Source organism: Callorhinchus milii, unplaced genomic scaffold (assembly GCF_018977255.1).
Source record: "Callorhinchus milii isolate IMCB2004 unplaced genomic scaffold, IMCB_Cmil_1.0 Scaffold1, whole genome shotgun sequence".
Lineage (NCBI taxonomy): Eukaryota > Metazoa > Chordata > Chondrichthyes > Chimaeriformes > Callorhinchidae > Callorhinchus > Callorhinchus milii.
In genome coordinates, this window is record NW_024704742.1 from 102,766,170 (window position 1) to 102,793,170 (window position 27,001).

The 27,001-nt window shown below is 39.8% G+C and overlaps 1 protein-coding gene and 1 non-coding gene across 2 annotated transcripts in view; both read right to left on the reverse strand.

The window, feature by feature from the left end:
• Window positions 1–215: 215 nt before the first annotated feature.
• LOC103181159 (aminopeptidase Q) overlaps window positions 216–27,001 on the reverse strand; it is a 34,486-nt gene continuing 7,700 nt past the window's right edge. The window contains exons 2-11 of the mRNA XM_042338592.1: window positions 18,314–18,456; window positions 16,747–16,883; window positions 15,912–16,038; window positions 14,207–14,361; window positions 11,142–11,255; window positions 10,434–10,577; window positions 10,135–10,200; window positions 9,118–9,183; window positions 572–735; window positions 216–311 (exon numbers count right to left, since the gene is read on the reverse strand). Coding sequence (XP_042194526.1) covers window positions 296–311; window positions 572–735; window positions 9,118–9,183; window positions 10,135–10,200; window positions 10,434–10,577; window positions 11,142–11,255; window positions 14,207–14,361; window positions 15,912–16,038; window positions 16,747–16,883; window positions 18,314–18,456 — 1,132 coding nt within the window. The 3' untranslated portion in view covers window positions 216–295. The remainder of the gene's footprint in view (window positions 312–571; window positions 736–9,117; window positions 9,184–10,134; window positions 10,201–10,433; window positions 10,578–11,141; window positions 11,256–14,206; window positions 14,362–15,911; window positions 16,039–16,746; window positions 16,884–18,313; window positions 18,457–27,001) is intronic.
• trnaa-ggc lies at window positions 20,050–20,121 on the reverse strand. Its single transcript has one exon. It is a non-coding gene; the product is annotated as a tRNA-Ala (tRNA).

A 27,001-nucleotide genomic window follows, 5' to 3' on the forward strand; every position in this document is an offset into this window, starting at 1 on the left:
CCCAGGAACAAATACTTAACTTGTTTTACATTGCATTGTTGGATCCACTCAGTTATTTTAACCTACGGTACAGTGCATTGGAAAGTGCATTGGACGCGTGCCCAGAAACAGAATTTGTGATCTAATTTGTAACTGCTGTCAGGAGGAGGAGAAATAAGATAGCTACTGTTTTGTTCAAAATAGTTTTAAAGAGGCATAACATCGCATCTGGCTTTTTGGTTATCAATGTCATATGGTGCTGAAGAATCCAGCAACAACAACTTGCTCTATATAACGCCTTCACATAGAATGATAGTCAAGGCGACAGACACCTAGGAGGGAGGAAGCAGAGAAAATACCGTCACAAAAAATGAGTCACATTCAGCATCATCATAATTTAACCAATTACTTATCTTACAGCACAGTTGGAATGTACATAAATTAATACGTTGAAGAGGAAAATAATATGAAAGAAAAATGTAAGGGTAGAAGTATCTTCTGCTCGCTGGTAGGCCGTTGGAGTGAGTGACCCTTCACTTAGGTGAGACAGAATGACCTACCATTTATTAAAACATAAAACTATTCTACGTACTTCAAGCTTTGCTTTCCGTCTGATTGGTCGATGTACTGTTCCTGCATTAGGCTTCCAGTGGATGTATTGACTGTTACAATAGGGAATCCACTTTGCACTATCCAAGTGTCAAGGATGTTTTTTATTGGTGCTGGTAGCTTCACCACATTCTGACTATCTACAGCCTAGTGGAGAGGAGGTGACTATTAGTAAAAAAAAGTGATTATTATTACATTATCTATACCGAACATATTATTTCCCATTAATCAACCATTGACTATCACTCGAACAACATGTAACGGTTATACCGATATTGTTCATCCTTCACTGCGGGCCTCATTACACTCCAGTGGCATGGAATGAATGGGTCATCAGCAGCGATCATGACACAGAAAAATCCAACAATATTCACTCACTCACGGCATATGTTCTAAACAGTAATAGTTACTGTGGTGTGATTAGAAGGATGACATCTCACCTCGCAGTCTTAATGATGTTCAGAACCTGCTCAAGCTTCATCCTTATCATTTATGATGATACTGAAAGCCCCAAATTTCTTATGGTCTGAGCCTCAGGATCAATGTCTTCAAATTCAAAATTGTGCAGAATTTGGGGGGGAAATGCAGAAAAACGGTTTTTACATTAAGATTGAATTTAAGATTTTCTCCAAATTCTGAATGATCTTAAGTTTTAAGGCAAAGATTGTTACATAAAGTTCATAATTCAGATCCTTGAAGCCTTTGATAAGAATAACTGCCTTGTACTTACTGCAAGGAATCACTACTCCTGGTACACTCCTGCCTCAGGTAGAATTTCAGAACGGTCACCTGCAGAATATTTCTCAAGAAGCCTGCAATACTGACTCCCGCAATTGTTAATCTATTGCCAAAGCCAATCATAATAAATAATCCTTGCATTTTGATATAGCGCCTTATTATGTCTTCAAAATGACTCAAAGTCATTTCACAGAATATAAAGTGAACTGACTGTATATTTTGTGGGTGAAACACAGCAGTCAATTGCGCACAACAGTGTCCCACCAATAGTCGTGGTATGAGTGACCAAATTATTATTTTTTGTTTTGAAGAAATTATACCTCCGGAAAAGCGACCCACCAAGCGATTAACAACCGGGGTCATACTTACTGCTAGATAAACAGAGGTGTGTGGAGTAAGGAAACTTGCCCAACATATCACCCAGCTGGGAATCAAAGCCAGGTCTCTCACTTGTGAGGTGAGTGCTCTAACCACTGAGCTGCAGGACTCCGATTGGATTTTGAGGACACTCTAACATGTGTACACATTAATAACTATGACTGATATTAAAACTATTTTAAAATTATGTTATTTGTATTATGCAATATATTTATGCATCAAATAACAGCAAAGAAAACTGTTAATGAGTATAAGGCAGCCATTTTATCTCAGGTGAGAGTAAATGTTCTGTCTTGTGGCCATCACATTGATTTCCTCACCACCACCCATTCCATAGGTATTCATTATTTTCTATGGAAGTTATAACATATTGATAAACTAATTCATAAGCATTGTTACCAATGTTTATGGATCAGTTTGTCAATGTGAACAACTTAAACTATTGTGAATTCATATTAAGTATAAAATAAAGCACAATAATAATAAATAAATAAAGCCTTGTAATACCATAACCGCCCCAAATTCTGTCCTCTAATCTTACAGTATTACCTGGCTTTAGAAAATGCTTAATTTTCTATGAAAAATTATTGAGGAACCTTGGCTCAAGTTAAATTCACTAATCTGGACAATGATAAACAATTGAGTTTATCCCTGACTGGTGTAAAATGATGAAATATAAACCTGTGTGTAAAGTATCAAACTGAGCAGGAGAAATTTCAAAACCCACAAAAATATACCAAAGTCTGTTCAGATAAGTTCCAACAAAATGGCCAATAAAACAGCCAAAATCAATGTGCAATAATGACTGAAGGCATGTACTGTTCTAGTGGACTTTATTAGCCACCACCTCAAATACAACCATATGTTCTGACCACATGATTTTAAAACAAATTTTTGAACAGTGTCATTTTACCTTTGAGCACTATTAGCTCAGCAGCAAGATATTGCAATTCTTTGACCTGCATAACAACTAAATAGAATACCTGAATAGAAATGACAGCAATGACATTCTGCTTGGATTTAGAATTAATGGCTGTGTTGTGATACTTTAAACGGGTGCATTTCAGTTAAAAACTAACCTTAATTCAAGAATCATGTTCTGCTAATTTGAAACAGGCCTTAAAGTTACTAGTAAGGCCGTGAAACCTGTTGATTTTATTTGAAATTATAATAATAATCCTTGCATTTGATATAGCACCTTATCACGTTATCAAGATATCTCAAAGCCCTTCACAGGATATATTGTAAACTAGATTGACTGTGTATTTTGTGGACAAAAATTACATGGGAAATACAGGACTCCAACGGCATGTTGAGGACAAATGCTATATGAAAAGCAAGGATTATGTTATAACCTAACACGTGTACACGCATTGATAACTATGACTGTTTTTTGGGGACATAGAATACAGCAATAAGATAATAATAATAATCCTTGCATTTAATATAGCATTTGTTACATTTTTGAAATGTCTCAAAGCACACCATAGGATAGTCCTGCTAGGTGCAGTCACTGTGTATTTGTAGGTGAACGCAACAATGAATTTGCACAAATCAATGTCCCACAAACAGCCATGAAGCTTTATCTTTTTATCTGAAGGCTTGCTAACCAACGAAAAAAGAAGAAATTCCTTTTTTTTCAAGTAGTGCCGCAGAATCTTTAACATCCACCTGAACAGGCAGACAGGATCAGTTTAATGTCTCATCCAATGGTTGAAATTACATAGGTACTAAAATTAGTACAGGTGTTAGATCCAAACTAACTCTGGGCAGACATTATCAGAGCACCCAAGGACCCTGCAGATAAAAGCAAATCACAACTTTAATAACAAAGAAAGAAACAAGTGATGATGACCCTGCAGGAGGATCAGCAGTGACCAGAGGCAAGAAAGCCTGAACATCGTGACTCATTTTTATTCCTAAGTTATTTTAACTTGTGTTCCAATAAAGCACAATGATCGTATATAGAGTTACATAGGGAGATATGTCACAGAAACAGGCCATTCGGCACAACCAGTCCATGCTGATATCTGTACGCCACATGAGCCCCCACCCTTTCTAACCCCATCTCCTATACCCTGCCATTCCCTTCTCACTCAAGTATGCATCAAGTTTTCTCTTAAATACATTGTTGCTTTTTGCTTCAACCACAGCTCAGGCAGTGAGTCCTACATTCTTACCACATTCGGGGTGAAGAAATTCCTCCTTATCGTCCTTTTTGATCCACTACTAGCGATCTTATTTTACTTGCACTTATTTCCGATAAGTAATAAAAATGTCTGAAGAAAGTTTTAATAAATACGTGATTTATTATATACAGGGTGACCAAAAAGTCATGATAGCTACTCTATTATCTAAAAAATGCAAAAATAACATCATTTCTTTAAGAAATAATTGACCTTGTAATGGTATCACAAGTTTTTGGTCACCCTGTATATATAACCTTTGTGCTATGTTGTGTACTTGCCTTTTCTTATACCCATTGTGTGTTATGATTTGTGTAGTACTATTGATTCTATCCTGTGCTCCCTTAATGGTGTCCTGTACCTTAGTGGTTAGAGCACTCACCAGGCAAGCGAGAGGACTTGGGTTTGATTCCCGGACAAAAAGTTTCCTTACTCCACACGCCTCTGTTCACCAAGTAGTAAGTAGGAACCCGGTTGTCAGTTGATTGGCATATTGCTTTTCCAGGGGTAATAATCCCTTCAAAAAAAATATTGCAATAATAATTTGGTCACTCAATTCACCATTGTTTGGAGACACTGCTGTGCGCAACTTGCTGCTGCATTTCACCCATAAAGTATACAATCAATTCATTTTACAGTATAATCTGTGAAGCGCTTTGAGATGTCTTGAAGATGTGATAAGACGCTACATCAAATGCAAGGATTATTATTATTATAGAGTGAGCCACAGTGGAAGTTCAATTTGTAGAATCAGAAACAGCTTTTCTGTGTCACTTTCCCAACTTTGTTGGCCAGTCCATGACGTTTCTAATTCTGCTCCAAAATCAGTGAGGGTGCAACAGCAGTTGCTGTACTGGGAGGTCACGTTTCATTTCCTCCCCCAGAACTGTCCTTCAGAGAAAATTGAGTCACTGCATCAGTGCCGCTTGTTTGAGGGAATGTTTTCACAGGTACTGCTCTTTTCCGTTAGACTAGAGATGAGTGCCTGGTTAGCTACTGGAACAAATCCCTCAGATCTACTGATCAACAATTTTTGAAGACAAAGATTCAAATTACAGCCATATGACCTGCTCTAAATAGCCCCCGAAGCTTCCTCATTCACATTGGGTTTGATAACATGGTGGGCGTAGACAACTGGGATTCCATGTAGATCTCCACCCTGTTCATCCAGATCTTCAGGGCGTTCCTGCAGATTTTCCTCCACATAGCTGTTGTCTTGCAATCTCCTTTTTTAATGCAGGAACACCAAGTTCTACTTCCTCTGTACTTTCAGGAAAGATTTCCCCAGGCGAACTGTCAGCTCCTAAACTCCAGCAGTGTGCCTCCTCCCACCCCGTCTCCTTCACCAGTGCCTTGCGGTTCACTGTGTGCTCAACCCAATATTTCTCTCTTGTCTGTTGCTGTGATGTTGTGAACGTCATCTGGTATGTGCTCAAGTGACCATGGGGTCAGCTGGGTTGGTTCCAGCTGCCACTCCTCCAATGGAACATTGACTGCAGATGTTGCTGAGGTTGTGCCAGTGTCTGAAGCAGTAAAACACAGTGGTGTATATTGGGTCATGTGTAAACCACATGTAAATGTGCATGTATTATATGCCCATGTGTTATTCACGTGCAAATAATAATAATCCTTGCATTTGATATAGCTCTTTTTCACGTCTTCTAGACGTCTCAAAGCGCTTCACAGAATATTTCGTAAAGTGAATTGATTGCATATTTGTGGGCAAAACGCGGCAGCCAATTGCGCACAGCAGTGTCCCACAAACAGTCATTGAAGTGCCCAATTTATTACTGTTCTATCTCCCTGCAATTTCCAATTCAACACTGTGCACTCCGCAGCTGCAATTCCAACTACTGTTATACAATATGATTGCTGAGCTTGTTGAGACACCTTTCCAGATGCATAGTTGGTGAGCATTCCTGCTGGCTCCCTATTGCTGTAGTATGGTCAGCAGCGGTAAGCGGTTACCACTTCTGTGGCTGCAAAAAAAGACTCTGTAACCAACTATGTGGGATCTAGTTAGCCAACCACCAATGCCAAAATAGGCCATGAAATCCCTGAGACAAAGTGCACACACATCAGGATAACAGTGAATCTATGGGAAACAAGCTATTTAAAAAAGAAAAAGTGCAGAATGCTCGAAACCTGAAATTAAAAAAAGATGAATGTGATGTGCAAGTAAAGACTAACTTGAGTAAGGCCATGATCAGGTCAGTGAGAGTGAAGTGCCCCTTTATCACAAGATTGGTTATGGATGAGAAGGCTCTTTGGTCCATCCGATCTCATTCTTTCTGAATCCCGAATACTCAACCTCGCGTTACCAAGTTGCTTCTTATATGAGTCCCAAATAGTCCAAAATAAGCCAATAAGCTATAGCCTTAATTAGCTTTCCTTGAAATCTGTTCCAGCATAGGATGAAAGAGTTCAGGAAGACCAGGCCGAGAGATTCGGCACTCACACAAAGAGGCAGCTAATGGTTTATTCACAGTGGGTTACAAGTATGGTAAGGTACAAGTAAAAATAAAGAAAGGTGTGACAGGACTAACACAGCACAAGATTCCAATACAACTGCAAAAGAAGTTGTAATAGGGGAGGGTGGGAAAATGGAGGTGATAGCTAAGAGGGAAACAGCTAAACATAACCAGGAATGGCAGAACCCTGAAATTTAAAAATAGACAATACTCTGCAAGTAAATATGCATCTCACAAAGAGATAGACTTGAAGTGTCCTCAACAACAATGGTTATTGTGCCCTCGATGCAGGATAGCGTCTCAAGAGTGCTTAATGATGGTGTAGTCCGATTCCGAACTGGGGAGTAAAAGCAGATAACCATAGGCACGGCTGAAAAGGAAAGCTTTTCAGTGCGATCTGAAGAGGGCAAAGAGGGAAATAGGTGGAGGGATAGAGGTAGGGAGCTCATATGGAGAAAGCAATGGTTGGGATCTAAAAAGTGGAAACATTACATTTTGTACGGATTGCAGGCAAATTTCAAAGGGATGTAAATATTGTCAAAAATAATAATATAATGTTTTCGGACACTAACTTATCTTTAGCTATTTTGGGGTTCTGCGTGTTAGTAGTTATGGTGCAAATATTTTCTCTGAGGATCTTTTGAGTTTATAGGTTTGGATTCTTTCTACTGTTGGGAAAATCACACAATTTCTGAGCTGCAGACAACCTGCCCCAAACTCGTGTGAAACTAAGACCCTTTTAGTGGTTTTCATGGACCACTGTATTTACAATAGACAGGCACAAATACATCACAGGAAGTTAAGATGTAAAATTAATGCTTTTGTCCCATTAACTCCACAAATGTTGTCAGCCAAATTCATACACATAAGTAATGGTCAGTACATGACTTAGGGTGTCTATGTATCTTATTGTTGTAATATCCAAACTTATGTATGTTCAGCAATTTTTCACCACATTGGAATTGAAAATGAGGGTCTCACAATAGGAATCAGCACAGAATCATAAATACTGAATATTGTCATTCACTGGATGTGTGTCAGGTAACATTTTCTTCATAGTGGCTGCAGGTCAGAATGACAGCAGATCAGAGTGACGCACTTCTGGTTACAGTTTGGTTTCTCTATTTACAAATCTTAAATGGATTTAAGATTTGTAAATAGAGTTAAATAAATGCAAATGAGAGGATCAAGGTTCGATTTCCGGATGGAGCAAAACCTTAGGCAAAACCTTATTCGTACCCACACACCTCTGTTTACCTAGCAGTACGTAGGAACCCAGGTGGATCACTTTCCAGAGGTAATAATCCCACCAACAAAAAAAATTGGTCACTCAATCTATGACTGTTTGTGGGACACTACTGTGCACAATTGGCTGCCACGTTTCGTCTGCAAAATACAGTCAATCTACTTTACAAAATATTCTGTGAATCACTTTGAGACGTATCAACGACTTGATGAGGTGCTATATCAAATGCACAGGTTATTATTATTATTATTATCTTCAAATTCTGCTGTAAATACTCCCTTTATGGACTCCCCCAGGTACAATTTATAACGACAGGTCTCACACTGGATGCTGGATGCAAGTGCAATGCTAAACCCACCCGTCTCACCCAACATAAAAGAGGGACCGTTTATTAAAAACAAATACACAAATGGCCTTGCCAGACAGCCATCTGTTTAACTGGCTACCACAGTGATTCATGAGGAGTAAAAGCACAGTTTAACGAGTCAACATTCTGAATAATGCTGAACTGGGCAACTTCATTAATTCTTAAACTAAGTAAATTAAACCATTAAAATCACAAAATCTGTTTCTGATCAACTCTGTGAGTGCACTGATCACTCGCACGCAGGTTAGCAATACACTCACTGTTTTAGTGGAAGTCAGCCAGTTCACACTGCAATGCACTGCTGCCAGTTAACACTGCAAAAACCATTTTCCTAGCTTTCCAAAGCTTTCCAAAACTTTCCATTCTACCACATATTCATTGTTATACACTCATTATAATACATCAAAATCAATGGTTTGGGATTATTAAAAGGAAATCATTCTGGATCATGCAGAATATAATGTATATATATTATATATAGCAGTGGAACAGGAGGGGATTGGCCAGGCAGGAAATTCCCATGTTTCTATGCACTATGCACTGAATTACTTCACTACTTAAACCAAAGTAGAAGTCACTGGGAACACTCAGCAGGTCAGGCAACTGATGAAGGGTTGTGGATTCGAAACGTTGACTCACTTTCCTTTCTCCATAGATGCTAACCTGACCTGCTGAGTGTTCCCAGCGACTTCTGTTTTTGTTTCAGATTTCCAGCATCTGCAGTATTTTGTGATTTATTTCACTACTTAATTTGGCTTCCTTGAAATTACAGGATGAAGGAGACATAGTGGCACAGGGAGTTGGTACAGAATTACCCCTGCCACTGTGCATTCCAGATGTTGACCCCACTCCCATTGGAAGTCTTTGAATGAAAGGCAGGTGCTTCCTCACAGGAAGTGCAGAAAGACTGGAGAAGCACGCACTCTAGCCTGCTCTGATCTAATATTTGGCTATACAGCAGCAATGGTAGAGCCTTGGAAGGAAGTTGACAAGTTGTCATTTGACAGTCTTTTTTTTACTCACAAACTCTGAGAGGTGTGGGGCACCTACAGAAAAATTCAAATAGATTAAAAATAGACCAAGAAACATTAAGCAAAGCAAGACAATAACACCTGAGCACATCTAATCCTTTGCTAAACCCACCATTTGCAAATGATGCCACAAATCATTAGACACAACATTGGAATAGGAGAACGTCTTGAGGTAGGTCTGTAAAACAAAGGGAAAAACCTGATACAGCCTGTCCAAGGAAGCGAAAAATAATGCTATGAAGAGGATTAACACTCAACTATTGCCTTCACTACAGCATAACACCAGCAGAAAGCTTTGCCTTTGATGCTACATTTGTACTGCACACTTCAAAGAAAATCATAGAGATTTTGGCAACAATTCACTGCCAAACCTGCTGTAGAAATAAGGGCTCAGGTAGCACTAATTACACAGGAGCCCTACTCCAGGGTTTGCACCCGAGCTGGGTGTGGGGGCCAAGACACCATGGGGTGAAGGGGGATAAAGATGCCGAAAGTGCGGTCAGGGAGGAAGGTCTTGAGGCAGATCTTGAAGGAGGCAAGGGAAGGGATGAGTCAAAGGGATTCCAGGGTGGAGTTTCCAAGAGTGGGGACAGATAGCCTGAAAGCCCACATGCTGATGGGATGGTGGGTTGGAAGGGGTGGGAGACATGAAGCAGGGCATGCCTGCTGAACAGAGGGAGTGGCCAGGGCTGTTAGCGTGTGAGGCGGTAGGGTGACATAAGACCACAGAGAAATTTAATGGTTAGGATGATAATTTTGGACTTGATCCGCTCAGTAGCCAGTGGAGCTGGACGAGACTGGGGGCGATAGGCTCAGAGACTACTGCAGGAAGGACATGATCTACACAGTTGTGGATAGTTTGCAGCTTGTGAAGGGAAGAGACTGGTAGTCTGATGGGTAGAGAGTTAGCACATTCTAGACTGGATGTGATGAATGCTTTATTGATGTTCTTTAATAAAGTTAATAACCACCTACTCAATTTTGTTGTTTTGTAGTATAAACCTGTTTCCTCATCACTAAAGTGCCAGCAATTTGAATGAAACTGCTTCATGCCAGACTTTGAATCATAATTTCTATTTATAAAGAGATTGCTGGCCCCCAACCCAAGCAAGGTCCATTTCAAACTCACCCTGAGCCCTTTGACAAGCAGTTCCTCAGTCAGAAACGCAGAGGCCATGCGGATAACAAGAGCGCCCTGTAATACAAAGAGGAAACATTGGCTCAATTTCTTAATCAAGAAATCCAAATGGGGGCTTCGACCATTAACTGGAATTTTGTAATGCACAAGGAATCCCGCTCTGAAAATAGATCAAGTTCCAGTAGAGATCCTGAGAGTCAGGGACTCTCACAAAAATGATCCAACCTCTTCCCCCCCACACCTCAAATGTCTAACTAACCCAGTGCTAAAAATGCTCACCCAGAATTTACCTTTCTGTAAGTGATATCATCAAATAACTGCCTGATGTCGTGAGGTGTCTGAATGTTTTCTTCCTTTAGTGACACAGGGTGTGAGGAAGCATCGTAGTCCAGGCCAAGCATGTAGGGTACCAAGTGTTCTAACAATTGGTTGTCCTAAAATAAATCACAATAACTGAGTGATGTAATCAGCGCCAACAATATTATGTATCACATTTCTACCAGGGATCATAGAAATCTATCCTGAGGTTATTTCACATTGGAAGAGATGGAAAACACCTTCCTGATTTGTGAAAAGAAAAGAATTAGCATTTCAAAAGATTTTTGTGAATGGGGTTAACTGAGATTATTTAGAAAGAGGGACTGCTATTGCAATAAACTAGTTGCTAAAACATCCAAATTAATCTGAACCATAATGAGCACGTGTATTTGTTACACAATGGCTTCTTGTAGTTAGGATACTGATGACAGAATGACGTTTCTGACTTACCAGCAGAACTTAAAAAAGAAAACCAATCACTGTGGGGCAGGAATTTCTCCCAATTACTTCCTGGATAATGCTACAAGCCAACGCCCTAATGCATAGGATGGTCCTGGTTCAAATTTCCCCCTGAAGTTAATAGTGATTGTACAGATGTAACTTGAACTCATATCGCCTTTAATGAGATGCATAACATGCTAATTCTCTTATAGAAGGCTTGATGTATTGTATCATCTTACCAATTCAGAGTAATTTCCCACATGAGCACTACCTAAATGTTCGAAATACGATGAAATTCCTTCGTTTAGCCATAGATCATTCCACCACTTCATTGTGACGAGGTTTCCAAACCACTTCAAAAGAAAGCAGAAAACAATTTGAATTAAATATTGCAGAACATCAAATTTATCTAAGATATCTTCAAACAGCCCTATTTTGTAGGATTTGTGACATTGCTTGACCATCTTTTAAGCTTGTGCGAGGGAAGTGCAGTAATTTGTGATCACTTAAACACATGTTTTGGAAGTTTCTGTGCTGCCAGTGGCACAAACATTTTTAATTTATGTTTGTAGTCAAGCACATTCAACCTCTATTTGGCGACATGGTGCAGGTACTCTGCTGTCTATGGGCATACATTCTTTCACATCCACGATCTATTGATCAGGAAAAAAGACAATAAGTACTATGTAGTTGGGAATAGTACCTGAATTTGACTGGCATTTCTCTCCACTACTTTGAAGAGATAAGTAAAATATTTATTGAAGTTGTTTCTGATGAAACACATCTCACCAGTTCTGGCCAGGTTCCACTGGCTCCCCATCACTGAATGGATCGACTTCAAGATCCTCACTCTTGTGTTCAAATCCATTCACTGCCTGGCACCTCCCTAACTCTCCGCGAACTTCTCACTCCCCACTCCACCACCCGGCACCTCCGCTCGACTGGGACTGGTCTCTTGCTCATCCCTCACACCCTCCGCCCACCATCGGAGGTCGTGCTTTCAGCCACTGCGTCCCAAAACTCTGAGACACTCTCCCTTGATCCCTCCGCCTTGCCCCGTCTCTCCCCTCTTTCAAATCTTGCCTGAAAACTTTCCTGTTCGACCGTGCTTAAGGCCATCTCTCCCCTCCATGGATCGGAGTCAAGCTCTGCCACTGTTAAGTGCTCTGAGATGCAACCCTGTGTGGAGGGTACTATATAAGTGCAACTTGTTGTTGTAGAAGATACACCATCTCATTTTCGTTTCCCATTCAGCCAAATCAAAGAGGTGGGGGGAGAGGTACCTGGCAGTAGACCAGTGTCTCAGCAGAGTTCCTGAGGGTCACATCCAGGTTACCTAGTGGGCTGCTGCTTCCTGTGAGCTGTATCCATGTGCCTACAGAATTTGATATTTACAGATGCTTTTGTGAATCTTATAAATTGGGTGCTAATTTAAGAATTTTCTTCAATTCTGTGCAACCTTAAATTATAATAATTCCCGCGCCCCCCCACCTCCCAAAATTTGGTCACTCAATCCGCGACTGTTTGTGGGAAGTCTCTGTGCCCATTTCATTCCCAAATTCACAGTCAGTCCACTTTCCGATGTATACTGCAAAGCGCTTTATCAATTGCAAGGATTATTCTTAAGACAAAACGCTAAGAATAGGTGGAATTTCTAGGCTCGTAAAAGAGCATAGAATGTATGATGGCTTCTCAGCAAGCATTCATATCAGTCACTCCTCTGCTGAGCATATTATCTGTGGCAGCTGGAGTTTATTTTAGTAATCTGGAGCAGCAACAAGGCAAAATGGCAACCAGCTTGAGTGTGGAGAAAGTTTATGTTAGTCAGGGAACATCTGATAAATATAAATAACACATTTGTTCTGAGTGTATTTTGAATTAATAAGTAAAGGCATAAAGATTTGAATTAGTGTTCATCCCATTGAAAACTTTTGATTCACGAAGCGACTAAAAAATGGTTGCAAATTCAAACAAAGACTTTCCACAGTGATGTAGCTTAGCTGATGACCTTTGATCTGAGGAAAGCCTGACCCTGTGCACAAGGCACTGGCTTCACAGCTTGTTTAGCACAAGTAGCATACAGGGAGATCGGACTGCAGCTCTTACCCTAACATATTTATGAAGCAGAACAAATTTAATCACATTTAAATATCTCAAAGTTTGTCAGAATTTTTTCCTTTAAGGTGTTGTGACTGTGTATTTGTAGGCAAACATGGCACCTGATTTGCGCACAAGAATATCATCACACAAAATGTCATGAAGTGAATAACCAATTTTTCACTCTGGGGATTGTTGTCTAGGATATCAGGAGAAACTCCCTTCTCTTTTTGAATAGTACCAAGGGATCCTTAATGTTGACCTGAGGTAGAATCGACCTCGGTTTAACGTTTAGGTGAAGAGTCCTGAGGAACATTGCATGTGACCATGCAGAGGCAGGAAGAGAAGACAACTGATAAGACATAGACAAGATACTGGACTAGTTAAAGTGAAACCAGGAAACTGCAGTGTCAATGGAGATGGACAGGGAGGGAAGATGGTGAAGAAGGATGGGATGGTCAACAATGTGGTATGCTCCGCTATTCACTAGCTTAAAAAATTGTAGCCAATATTAAATCCTCTGGATGAAACCATTACCCGAAAGTGGTGGAGGTGTTCACCTTCTAGCCTGTCCTTATGGAAAGCTTTTAAGGGCACATACTATAGTAACCACATTTTCTGTCCATGTGATAATTATCACCGAAGCTAATCAATTATCACATCACATACCCGGATACACATTCAGTTTGTCTCCTTACTGCACTATTGCTGAGTTCTGTGTGTTGTTACCAATGTATTACCAGCTCTGTGCAACCAAGCAATTTCCTCTGTTCCACAAGTAAATGACGCCCACTCACCCAACAATTTTAAATGATAACTATCAAGAATCACAGAATGAACAGTGTTCCAAACTACTCCCGCACTCCTCCCTTCTCTTTCTTCTCCTCCCCTTCACGCCCTCATTCTTTGCCCTCTCCTCTTCCACTATCCTCCCAACCTCTTCCTAGAACTATAGAAATTTAAAACACAGAAGGCCATTTAGTCCACCGGATATGTGCTGGCTCTTGAGAGCAATCCTTTCAGTTCTAATTACCTGCCCTTTCCCTCCCTTCTTCTCCTGTTCCTTCTACCCCTCTGCTCTACCCTCCTCCTCCTCCTCCCCTCCCTTTGCCTCTCACCTCCTTCTGATTCTCTTCCTTTCGCCAACATATATAACATATATCATTATAGCAATAGAAAGAATTGCAAAGACATTGCGCAGACGTGCCTGATGTGCCAGCTCATGTGAAATCATCAAGGTAATGGCATTTTTATTCTCAGAGGTTTTCTCCTTCGGGTCACATAACAGAGAATCATTTTTGAACATCAACAGACCCCAGTTTTCCATCGCACTTGCTTCAAATTCTGGCAATGCTATTAGATCTACAAGGGTAAGAATACTATGAGTAGATGAGTCAACGATGCAGTAAAAAAAAACAGCCAGCCTAAATAAATAGACCTGTGTAAGAGTCCCATTTCCGCTAAGAGAGTTGTGAAGTCAGAATACAATTTAGTTAATTTTATTCTTAAGGGTGGACAATAAGACAATGAAATTGATCTTGTTTTTTTAAGGCTAATGCAACAATCATTGTATTGTAGGTAATTAAATGATAGCCTTTCACAAAGTTAACAATCATAATAATAATAAAGGAGAGTACATTTTCTGTAGATATTGTTTCTCAACTTGAAATCATATTTGTATTAAAGTATGTTCTAAATCAATTATATTTGCCTTTAGCAAGTACCATGACCAGCTTACCTTCCCCCAACTCCACAAAATCGCCCGGCTCCACCAATGTCTCACGCCGCAGGCCACCAAAACCCTCATACAGGCTTTCATTACATCGAGGCTTGACTATGCAAATTCATTGCTTGTCGGCCTCCCCAACTCCTCCCTCCATAGACTGCAGATCATCCAGAACTCTGCAGCCTGCGTCCTCTCCCGTACGAGACTCCATGACCCTATCACTCCCATCCTTGTCCGACTCCACTGGCTTCCCATCATACAGAGGATGCAGTTCAAGATCCTGTTCCTCACCTTCAAAGCCCTCCATGGTCTGGCTTCCCCCCACCTCTGCAACCTCCTAACCCCCTACCATGCCGCCCGCTTCCGCCGCATAGCAGGCTCCGGGCTGCTTCACATTCCCCGCCTCGCTCGCGCTACTATTAGCGGGTGGGCCTTCTCCCACTCTGCCCCCACCCTTTGGAACTCCATCCCGCAGTCCCTCCACCTCGCCCCCTCCCTTGCCTCTTTCAAGACCCATCTCAAGACTCTCTTCTTTGACTGTGCTTTCCCCCTTACCCTTCACCCTCCCCAACCCCGAGCCCCAGCTCAGGTCTGAAACTCTGTCTGTCCAGCTCCTTGGGACGTTCTCCCGACGTGAAAGGCCCTATATAAATGTAATTTTGCTGTTGTTGTTGTTATCACAATATAATGTCTGAAACTGTGACAGGTAATGTCTCTAATGTGTAGTGTCTGTATTTGTAAATGAACTAGCAGAAATTCATACCAGCACAGTCTCACGAACAGCCACAAAGTAAATTCCCAATTCATCTGAAGCATTGTTGGCCAGAGAACCCAGAGAAATTTACAATCTATTTTCAATGGTGTCATAGGATCTTTAATGTCCTCCTGAATGGAGGTTTTCGGTTTCATTCAAAATATTGTAGCTCAAACATGCAGAGCTCACACAGCACTGCACTGGAGTGTGAGCCTAGATTATGAGATAAAATGTAAATGGGGCTTCTGACCCAAAGATGAGAGTGCTACAATTGAGTCAAATCAATACATAAATTCAAGATATGCAAGATAAAGAAATAACAGTAGAGTTGAAACTAATGATCAGATTAATTATCATTGCACATATAATTGAGTGACTTGAGTTGGCTTCATTCTGAGCTGTAAGCATAAAGCCCACAAAGAGTGACCTTACCTGCCTTGGGGAGAGGATAACTTATATTATAATATGTTTCAAAGAACTGAAGTAATGGGCCTGTGATGTTCAATGCGTGCTGAGCTTCACCATTTAATATGGATTCCTTCTTTGCCCAAATACGAATCTGAAAAAGAATTTAAAAATCATTTACGAAGAGAAGAAAGTAATTCTGAATTCAGGTTTGGATTTAATTCTAAGTGTATCATCTGCCCCTCAGGTTACGTAACTCTGCGCCCTTACCTATGAATCTATTATCCTCACTTGCTAGGATAACAGTTTAGATGTTTGGTGGCATTGTCAAACATCACATCCTTAACTATCCCCTGTGTAAACTTACAAATTAGTGAGCAAAGCTTGCCTCTGTCTCATCTTTAAAAATCATCAAGAAAATTCAATTTTTTCATCCAGGCAGAAGATCGATTAAAAACTTAGAGAAACCAACTTTATTTACTGAGTTTCCTGTTCTGCAGTGTTGAAGTGCCACCTCAGAGCTGAAAGTGTTTCAAAAAAGGAATTCCCTCTGATTTTCACCGATGATAATTAAGGAACAAATTTGTAATGTTGGATAACATGTCCCTTGTTATAGTGAAATCACTATACAACTTTGCAAAATTTTACCCAGCGTGTTTCAATTTATATTGCTTACATTTGAGTTCCAGAGGCAGTTTATCTTGTAAACACATGACATGAGGGTGCCTTTCCAGTATCCTGATTGATTTTCAACTGAGAGAGACTTTATTATGTTGCTCGGAGTAACTGTGTGACCCATGATCCAAATTCAAAAAAACAGCCCCTTCCCCCTCCACACAACCCCTGCAGAAGCTGTATTTACCTCTGTGTCACCGTAAGTTGTGCCAATGAAATCATAGTCGCAAATGGCAAGTGCAACTATGTAGGTGGACATTTTCACAGTGGTATTAAATGTTGTAACATTCCATATCCCATCATCTTCCAGTTTTTCTGAAACAGCTAAAAGTGGAAAGCAATAAAGTGATGAATAAAGCACCATTTTTGTAAATGTCTGTAGCAAAACAGTGAAAAGGCCAGAATTGGGCGGACTAGTACGGACTTTCATCTCTAGCAGAGAAAATTATTTGAAAATGCTTCAGTACAGGAGCTCTGGGTGACAAGTAGTTTAGAGGTGAAAGATAAGCATCTTTTCATTGGCAGAATCCTGTCTTGGATCCAATAAATGAGGAAGAGTCAGATAGAGTGGCAGAGAGAGTGAGAGAAGAGTTGACACAGTGTAACACTACAGTGACAGTGTAACTCCTGATGGAAGATTTTTTTAGTTAGCACCGTAGCCAATTTGTATTTTGAGTGATGTCCAACTAGTCACAATGTCTGTCTATCCACAATGAAGCCGATCCCAATTAGTGTAGTTAATCATTCAACAATATCCTGTGAAGCGCTTCGAGACGTTTCAACAACGTGATAAGGCGCTATATCAAATGCAAAGATTATTATTATTATAATTGTGTTCACTAATAAACCATCTGTTTAGTTAGTATTTGTTTGCTTTCAAACCAACCAGATGGACCAGAATTATCTTTTCTGATCCTTTCCATTCCTACATGGCACAAAATCTGGTTTGCCATTTAAGTTTTATTCTATTATTTATCTCCTTTGTTCTCAATAGTTGTTTTCAGCATCTTAATGTTGTCCAATCTTATCACTCACTTCCTGTCTCTTCTTGCAAATGCAAACTTAATATTAAATAAACACATACTAATAATAGAGATGGGTTAGGAAGAATGTGCACTGGACTGCATTTGAAGCAGAATGCAGTCACTCATATTGTGTTTCATAATTTATTATTATGCATTTTAATGAATATGTACCATATTAAGCCTTGTAAATACTTAACATTGTGTGGATGTAGGAAGCCATTCTGCACACAATTTTCCTCTATAAAATTATGCCGTCAGCTTGAAAAAGAGGAATATGAAAGAATATGGGAGGAAGCAAGAGAATGAGCTCAGATTTGGCGGCTTGTGTGAAATAAAGCACAAATGTAGACTTGATTACCTGAATGGTGTGTTTCTGTGCTGCAACTTTTCATGATTCTATGTGACATATCTTTACATTGTTATATAAGTATCTGGGAGGATCCTAAATGTGATAATGCTACCACAGCTGCTTATAATAATCCTTGATTTTGATACAATACCTTATCACGTTGCCCAGATGTCTCAAAACGCTTCACATAATCTTACTGTGAAGTGTAGTAACTGTGTATTTTGTGGACGAACGTGGCAGCCAATTTGCATACACAAATGCCTCACAAACAGCCATGAAGTGAACAACCAATTTTTTTAATCTTATTGGTTTATCCAGAGAAATGATTTTCTCCCGTGGTTTTGTTCCTGATGAAACTTTTTCTTTTTTTTCTTACTCACCAATTGCTGGCATGTTAGAAAGTGCCACAAACTCCGAACGGTGCACAAGCCTAATGTCAAAGGTTGCTTTCATATGAGGTTCATCGAAGCAGGGGAAAACTGATCTGGCATGTGTTGGCTCCATCTGTGTTACAGCAAGAATTCTAATTGGGGAAAAATGCAACTGATTACTATGCCTTTCACTTAATATTTATGATATTAAGGCTTGTAAATGCTTAATAACAGTGTAACAAGGAAGTAAAAAGCCATTCAGCACATGGGGCCTGTTTATTCCAACAGACTGTATCAATCTGCAAGGACAGCTGAACAAATTGAATTTTCCTAAAACATTTAATGTTGAAAAGCCACAGGTAAAGCTTTCAAGAAGTTAAAACTCTGGAACATTTCTCCATCGCTCTCCTCCTCCCTCCATCCAAATAATAATAAAATAGTAATTGCATTGGGTATAATGGGAGGATGTAATTCCAACTTAATCTGGTGAAATTCCATTCGTAATGGAAAGCTTTTGGCTCTTGCCAATTTTTGCCCATAACTTTCCAAAATTAGGAAAGCAGAGTGCTTACCTCCATGAAAGAGTACACGCTCCATTTCCAGACAAATAGAAATTTCCATGCAGATCCGTGTGGAACTCTTAGTGGTTTGAATGGATATTCTTAAGCATGGTGATGGGTTTCCATGTGAGTCAGACACCCAGCTCAGCAAAAATAAAAATAGCTAAACTCCAATACACTATTTCAACATTAGAATATTTGTATTCAATCCTGATCTGTTGTACATATAACAATTCCAGCAACTCTTTACATTTCAAGTGACTTGAAGAAAACAAGGTCCAATCAACAGAAGCAAACAAAATAATCCACTGGGAAATTGTTTCTATCTGCATCCAATGTTACATAAATCACTTGCCTTCCATGAAGCTGGCTCAACTTCCCTGGTGCTGATTGAAGACTGGAAGCCTCATTCTCTGCAGCTGCTTCCAGTTTTTACCGTACACAAATAATATTTGATATAGGACCTTATCACTCTTCGAGACGTCTTGAAGCGCTTCACAGAGGGATTATTTTTAGGCATGTGGAGTAAGGAAACTTGCCCAAGGTTTCGCCCTGCCTGTACTCTTGCTTCTGAATTAGAAGGTTGTGGGTTCAAGCCCCACAACAGGACTTTAAACTCACATAAGACTGACACTTCAATACAATACTTCAATGCTGGGTTGGGTGGGGGCTGGTTCTCTGCCTTGCTTGTGGTGCCATCCTTTGGATAAGATGTTAAAACGAGGTCTGTCTGCTGTTTCAGGTGGATGTTAAAGATAGCATGATAATATTGGAAACATGAAGGGATTTTCTCCCATTGCCTTGTCCAAAAATCCCCTGGATAAAATTCATCATTCACTCCATAGCTGTTTGTGAAACATTATGTGTGCAAAATTGGCTGTTTTGTTTGCCTACAAAATTACACAATACCTAAATTTTACATGAAATCCTCTGCAGTGCTTTGAGATTTAATATAATAATCCTTGCATTTGATATAGCGCTTTTCACATCTTCTTGATTGCTCAAAGCGCTTCACAGAATATATTGTAGTGAATTGACTGTATATTTTGCGGGCGAAACGCGGCAGCCAATTGCCCACAGCAGTGTCCCACGAACGGTCATGGATTGGAGTGACCAATTTATTATTGTTTTTTTTTCTGAGGGATTATTATCAGGCATGTAGAGTAAGAAAACTTGCCCAAGGTTTCGCCCTGCTGGAAATCAAACCCAGGTCTCTCGCTTGCCAGGCGAGTGCTCTAACCATTGAGCTACAGGATGTTCTCTTGACGTGAAAGGTGTTATATCAAATGCAAGGATTACTGTCTGAGGTCTCATTCACTGTAAAGTACAGAAAGATGGAGTCAAGTTTGGTTCCAACAGAGCTCTGGAGAGATGGTATGGTTTAGTTTCTACATAAAAGTCAAAGGTACAGTACTACTGTGAATAAGGACACCTTTCGATAAATGTGCCTGTAGTTTTTTTATACCTCCTCTCATCCTGGATTCAGTTTAAAGTACATATGTTACAAGACATGCCTATATCCACGTTAACCATGCTTTCCAGCATTTCAGAGCATAGCAAACTGGCTTTAACATCAATGGAACTGCTGTGAATACAGAGGAAGTCTACCAAAAGTGTGAAATTGGTGATTAATCAACCAGCAAACTCAAATATCAAGCAGCTGTGGATGTACATAATGTAAGTGTGTTCTTCCTATCAGTTCCATGTTTTTCAAAAGCAAAAGTCAACATTAATTTCTATGGAAACACTTCTAACATGAAATAGGGTATTAGAAAGAAAGAAGCACCTTATCAAACCTCCAAATAATTATTGTCATGTGGTAGTGGCTGCTTTTGTAGGCAAACTCAGCTGCCATTTTGCACACTGCAAAGTCACACAAGCAGCCATAAGCTAAAAATGCTCAATCTATCTGGCAGATTTATCAAGGGAAGGGTTTCCCTTTAGCCATTTATACAATCAATACAATTCACATGGCACATTTCACATTGGGAATTTCACTGCTGGGCACCAGAGCCACAACACCAGGAGAAACTCCTTTCTCTTTCAAACAATGTCATGGGATCTTCAAAGTTAACTGAAGCACAGACAGATAGGACCTTGCTTTTATGCCACCTCTGACAATACAGCATTCCCACAGCATTAGTGTCAGTCCAAACTATGAGCTGAGATTCTGACATCAAATTTAAATATGTAATTTTCTAACCCAGATTCAAGGGTGTTAACAACTAAGCCAAGAATATCAATGCAGGGAACCTATTCTAAGTAATGAACTCTTGTTGGTAGCATTGAATTAGGTTTGAGCATGACCCATCATTGAACGATGATCAATTCTCTACTAACCAATGGCTAAACCTGATGGATATTGGTGAGGTTGGATAGGATAAGGGTGAGAGGGAGGTGACCATAGGCTCCATCAAAGAAGCAAGTCTTTGGGATTTAAAGATAGGTAAAGAGGGGCTTGTGGTAAAGGGATTGAGGCAGGGAGTTTGAGGGTTTAGGTAGAAAGTGTCTGAAAGTACAGCCACTGATGGTGGGCAAAGGGGTCAGCGATGTGCACATAGGCCTGTATTAGCTGAGCAGAGGAGTAAGGTACAAATCAGTTAGAGAGGTAGGGAGGTGCTAGGGCATGACGGGATTTATATAATATGTGCAGTGGTGCTACAGCTTGTATGTGTGACTAATCAGCCTTTGGATAAAAAAATATTGGCTTTCCATTTCACGTGTCTTCCCCACACGGAATGCCTGACTTGACCTAAATGGCTCAATTACATCCCCATATGTGTTGGCTTTGCTCTTGGCATTTCCTAAGAACTGCTCTTAAGCTAGTGACAAAACAATGTCACCCTGAACCTTACATGTTAGGGATGTAACTTAGAGAGTGAGACACAGCCAACAGGAACAACCATAAGAATACACTAGGAAATTGTTTCTATCTGCATTCATCATTATCTAAGTTACTTTATTAAATGGAGCCACTTTATCAAAATAAAAAAGCAATACATATAACATTTTCAGAACAGTGTCGTATAGTACACTAGATTTGTTCTTTCTTGAACAGACTTGACCTTTGCTATATAAAGACTATTGTTATTTTGGCAACATCTGGTCATAATGCTTAAAAAAGTACTAAACTAGCCAAGGAAGATTCACTTTTATGGAAAAAAGAAAGGCAGAACAGACTAAATTATTTTTATGATAGACACCATTATCTGTGTTACATTCAAACTTCAGGCTATTTAAATTATCTATCAAAGGGCTTGTCTGGTGGTGCTTGACAGGGTTCAAACTCCAGATGTGGTTGTCCAAATGTTCAAAACATCTAGTTTTGAGTAATGTTTGAAGGAGGGGAAGGGTCAGACAGTTAAGAAAGTTCCAACAAAGTATTCGAGTAAGGAGAGGTGATTGAGGCTTGTGTACTCTTCAAGGGCGAAAATTTTTTATGGTTTTGTCCTAAAATTTAAGATTGTGTGGAATTTTGGAAAATTTGCAAATTCCATCTCAATTTTTAACTCATCAATTTCCAAATTAAGAGTAAATTAAAAAAAAAAACACTTTTATACCATCTTACTGTTTAAGGCAGTGGTGGCCAATCCATGACCCGTAGGCCAAAAGTGACCCCCCCCCCCAAACATTCGGACTAGTCTAGGTAAGTCCGTGTTTAATCAATGGTGTGTTTCCAGTTTTTTCTTGATTGAATATTTCTTGATTGAATATTTCTCAATTTATGGCATAAATAAATAAATAAATATTCAAACAAGAAAATGTATTTCGTAGGCTGATCAAAAAGGTTGGCCACCACTGGATTAAGGTAACAGGGCCCACAATCGTTCCACCTGTTTATACTTATACCTTATTATTGCTGGGTTCAGCTTTCAGTCCTGGTCACAAACACCAGCTCCTCACCCTTCAACAACAGCTCTATACAGTGAATGAGACCATGTGGAACTGAAAGTACATCGTCCCGATGTGAAAGGCATTATACAAATGTAATTTTGTTGCTGTTGTGGGGAGATCCTTGTGTGTTTTATTCTGGCTGTCCCAACAAGGCTGTTTCCCATGAATATGTAGATAAGCCAAGTGACAAGTACGCCAATTAATTCCAGATCTGGTTGTGATTGGACACGAGTAGGGAAAAAAATCTTTGCATATAATATAGCGCCTTATACAAATGGAATTTTGTTGTTGTTGATATCAGTTATCACATTTTTGACACGTCTCAAATTGTTTTACAGGATATACAGTAAAGTGGTGTGACTGTGTATTTTTGGGGCAAACCCAGCAGCCCATTTGCGCACAGCAATACCCCACAGAACAGCTATGGAGAGAGTGACCAATTTTATCCTGGGAATAGTTGGTCAGGACACCGGGAAAAATTCTCTTCTCTTTTAGAATAGTGCCATGGAGCATTTAACATCTCAACCTGAACAAGGCAGAGATGTTAAATGTTCCATGAATCTTGGTTTTATGTTTAGTTTAATCTAAAGAATGTTGTTAGATTTGAGCCCACGTGGAATTGTCATTCATTTGGTACAGATTGGCAATTTCATAGAAAGACCACAGGCATTGGAAAATTGGCACTGGTGCAATAGGAGTTAAGAGACTCTGAGACACTCTGATGGAGCAGAATACAAGGAAGGCTGCATTTGACTTTGGACTTTTCATTTCTGACACTGGGTGAAAAAGAGGAAAATTATTTAATTCCCCAGGATTGAGATCCTTCCCCCACAACACACACAAACTCCTCCTCCCCCTCCAGCCCCATCCTCAAAGACTTGTATGAAAACTCCAAAGAAATATGATGGACTTTAAGGATAGAAAGAAAATAATTGAGAAATATAAACAGTTGTAAATTATACAGCGAGTCAATTAGCATCTGAAAGAGAAAGATAGGTTAATGTTTTGTGTTAGAACTTTCACTTTAATATAGAATTTGTCTTGGCAACGGAATGTCAGAATCAAGCTCTGTGGTGTCTCGGTAGTCCAGTTCTTGAGCGGGTCTGCAGTATTCTGATGACAGCATAGCCAGTCTGGCTCATTGGCAGGACTTGGAAGGGCAGACCAGTCACTGGGGGCAGGGAATCATCCCACTCAGCTCCTGTTACTCCCGCAAGCCAAAGCCCAAGCAGGTTGGGTGGTCCTAGTTGGCCAAGCAGCAGAAAAGCTTGCCAAACAGCGATATCAATGGCAAGGTATGCAGTTTCAACTGGTTAGACTCCAACAGTACACCAACGCACACTAAGGGGTCCCCAAGCCTTGGCGCTTGCCAACCTGTGCCTGATACTTTCCAGATTTAGGTAAGCAGGAGGCTTCCCTCCAGAGATAGCGTGCACATTCCATTCCAACAATCTACCTCTGGAATTTCCATGTGTCAGTGGGATGCGTGAAATTCTCAGTTTGGTTTAGATGATCTTAGGCATGGTAATGGGTTTCCACATTTGTCAGACATCCGGCTGTCAAAAAAAATTGTGTCTGTCGACTTGCATTACGTTCTTTTTGTATAAACACAGTTCTGCTGCTACAGTTACAGAATTAGTGCAAAGGATTGAATGAGCGTGATGGTGTGAGGGAGTTGAGTTATTAATCAATAAACTTGTTGACTGAATCCTCTTCAGCAATCTTATCTTTTCAACTGTCTCAGTGGTTAGTCCAGCTGCTCACACTGTTGTGTTTTGTGATTAATAACTACTGCCAGCAATGATGTAATAGCACACCCAGTTTAAACACAAATATTTCAAACCACCACCACATAAACACAAGAAACCTAATTATGTCAAAGCAATTATTAACTATTTGACTCCTTTTCTAGAAGACAAACCAGTTCTTACACAGCATTACATTAATCAAAATAACAATCATAATCCTTGCATCTGATATAATGCCTTACATATCAAAATACTGAAAAAAAAAAAAAAAAAAAAAAAAAAAAAAAAAAAAAAATGTTCCACAGAGTTTTCTTAAAATTTTTTTTTTTTTTTTTTTTTTTTTTTTTTTTTTTTTATCTGAAATGTTCACAGAGTTTTCTGTAAAGTGAGGTGAGGTGTGTATTTTGTAGGTGAATTTAGCAGCCAATTTGCACACAGCAATATAGCAAAGTTCCACAAACAGCCATGAAATAAATTATTTTTATTTTGCCTGTGGGATTGTTGGCAAGGACACTGGGAGAACCACGCTTCTCTTTTTAAACAGTGCAATGGGATATTTTAACGTACACCTGAACAGCAAACAAGACCTTGATTTAACCTCTCATCCTGTGAACTGTACCTCTGACAATACAGTTGTCCCCATTATTGCATTAGAGTATCAGTCTCAATCATGAGTTTGTATTGTGTTTGTATTCCTTTTCAATATCCTCCACACAACTCTCTCAGACACATAATGTATGTACACACACACACACACACACACGTCCAATCACATGCTTTTATCATAGGTACCACTAGCTAAAATGTATGTGCACAGTTGAGGTAACCATTTTCAATAAACATATTCTCCCTTCTAGATTTCTGTAACTGCTTACATAAACACAGCAAACCTTGTTTTTCTATAATTGATGTAGTGTGTAAAAAAAATGCATGGAATTAAATGTTATATCTTAATTATATTATTAAGAATACAATAAACAACTCAAAATGTAACCTTCAATATGGCCCATGTCTAGAATCAGAAGAACCTCCTGCATAGCTCCTGTCAGCACTTTCACACCTCAGGTTCTGACAGCACTAATCTGGATGGATGCACACTCCACCTCATGGAGCCGGGGCAGAAACTCAGTGTCTTGTTTGACTCCTTGACAGTTTGATAATTGTCTTACAAACCCCACATTTATGCTCTTACTCGCTCAGCTTTCCCTCCACCTCAGTAACATTGCCCACCGCTGGCACTACGTTTCCCCTCAGGCAACCGAGACCCTCAACCATGGTTTTGACAAGTTCTGGCTTGACTATGTTAATGTTCCACTCACCAGACTCTGCGGCAATTCCTTCCAGAAGCTGCAGACTATCCAGAACTCTGCAGCTCATATCGTCTCCCATAATAATAATAATCATGAGTCCCACAACAGGCCCATTAGCTTCCCATCCCTGTCTGATCGAGTTCAAGATTCTCATTCTCATCTTCAAATCCCTCCATGGACTCATCCTAACCTCCTCAAATCATACCAATCCAGCCATTCCCTTGGCTCAACAAGCACCAGCCTGCTTCACAGCCCCTGTGCAGGTGGGCTTCCAGCCATTCTGCCCCAACTCTCTGGAACTCCAGAGTCCCTCTAACTTGCTCCCTCACTCACCTTGTTCAAGGTCTGTCTCATCATATACCTCTTCGACCTCTTTGAGATGTCCTCCTGATGTGAAAGGCACTGTATAAATGTAAATTGTATTGAATCTATCGCAATTATCATTGCATTTTGTAACAGTGTTGAGGAACCATAAACCTGAACACCAATAATCTATATATCCGTTATCTGAATTGGTTTTCCTGACCTTGAGTGGCAGTTAGTTTTGAGGTGGGAAGTGACACAGACACAGTACAAATAACGGTAAAGAAGTGTAAGGAAGTGCCAGATATTTTTGCAATCTAATAACATTTTAACAGCAGTCATTTAGGTTTATGCAGGCTGCAGTTTAAACAAAAACAGAAATTATGTGCTATTTCTATGAATCATACTCCAGCTTTCAAACCTGTTTCTTGAAGGAATGCTAGCAGCACACTTTTTGTAACCGAACTTGGCAATAGCAACTTCATATTTGTCAAATCCAGTATTGATGTGTTTGGTAGAGCTGTCCAGACTAGCTGACCACAGGGACAAGATCTGAAATCTCAACAAACCATCTATTATATAAGTAGTAGTAATGTGATATAGTAGACTGAATTCTTATGAATCTACAGTACTGTATACAACGCCTCAAACTAATAATAATAACTTGCATTTGATATTGTGTCTTATTCAAGTCGAAATGTCTCATAGCACTTTACAGTTTTTTTTCTGTAAAGTGTAGTGATTGTAGGTGCACCAAACAAAATTATTTAACGGTATCCTATTCATGTGGCACAGGAGTTATCTAAGATCATCCTACCCTGTAATGTGTTTGACTTGCAGGTTTGAGGAATACAATTTAAATTCTCATTGATGAGCCAGAAG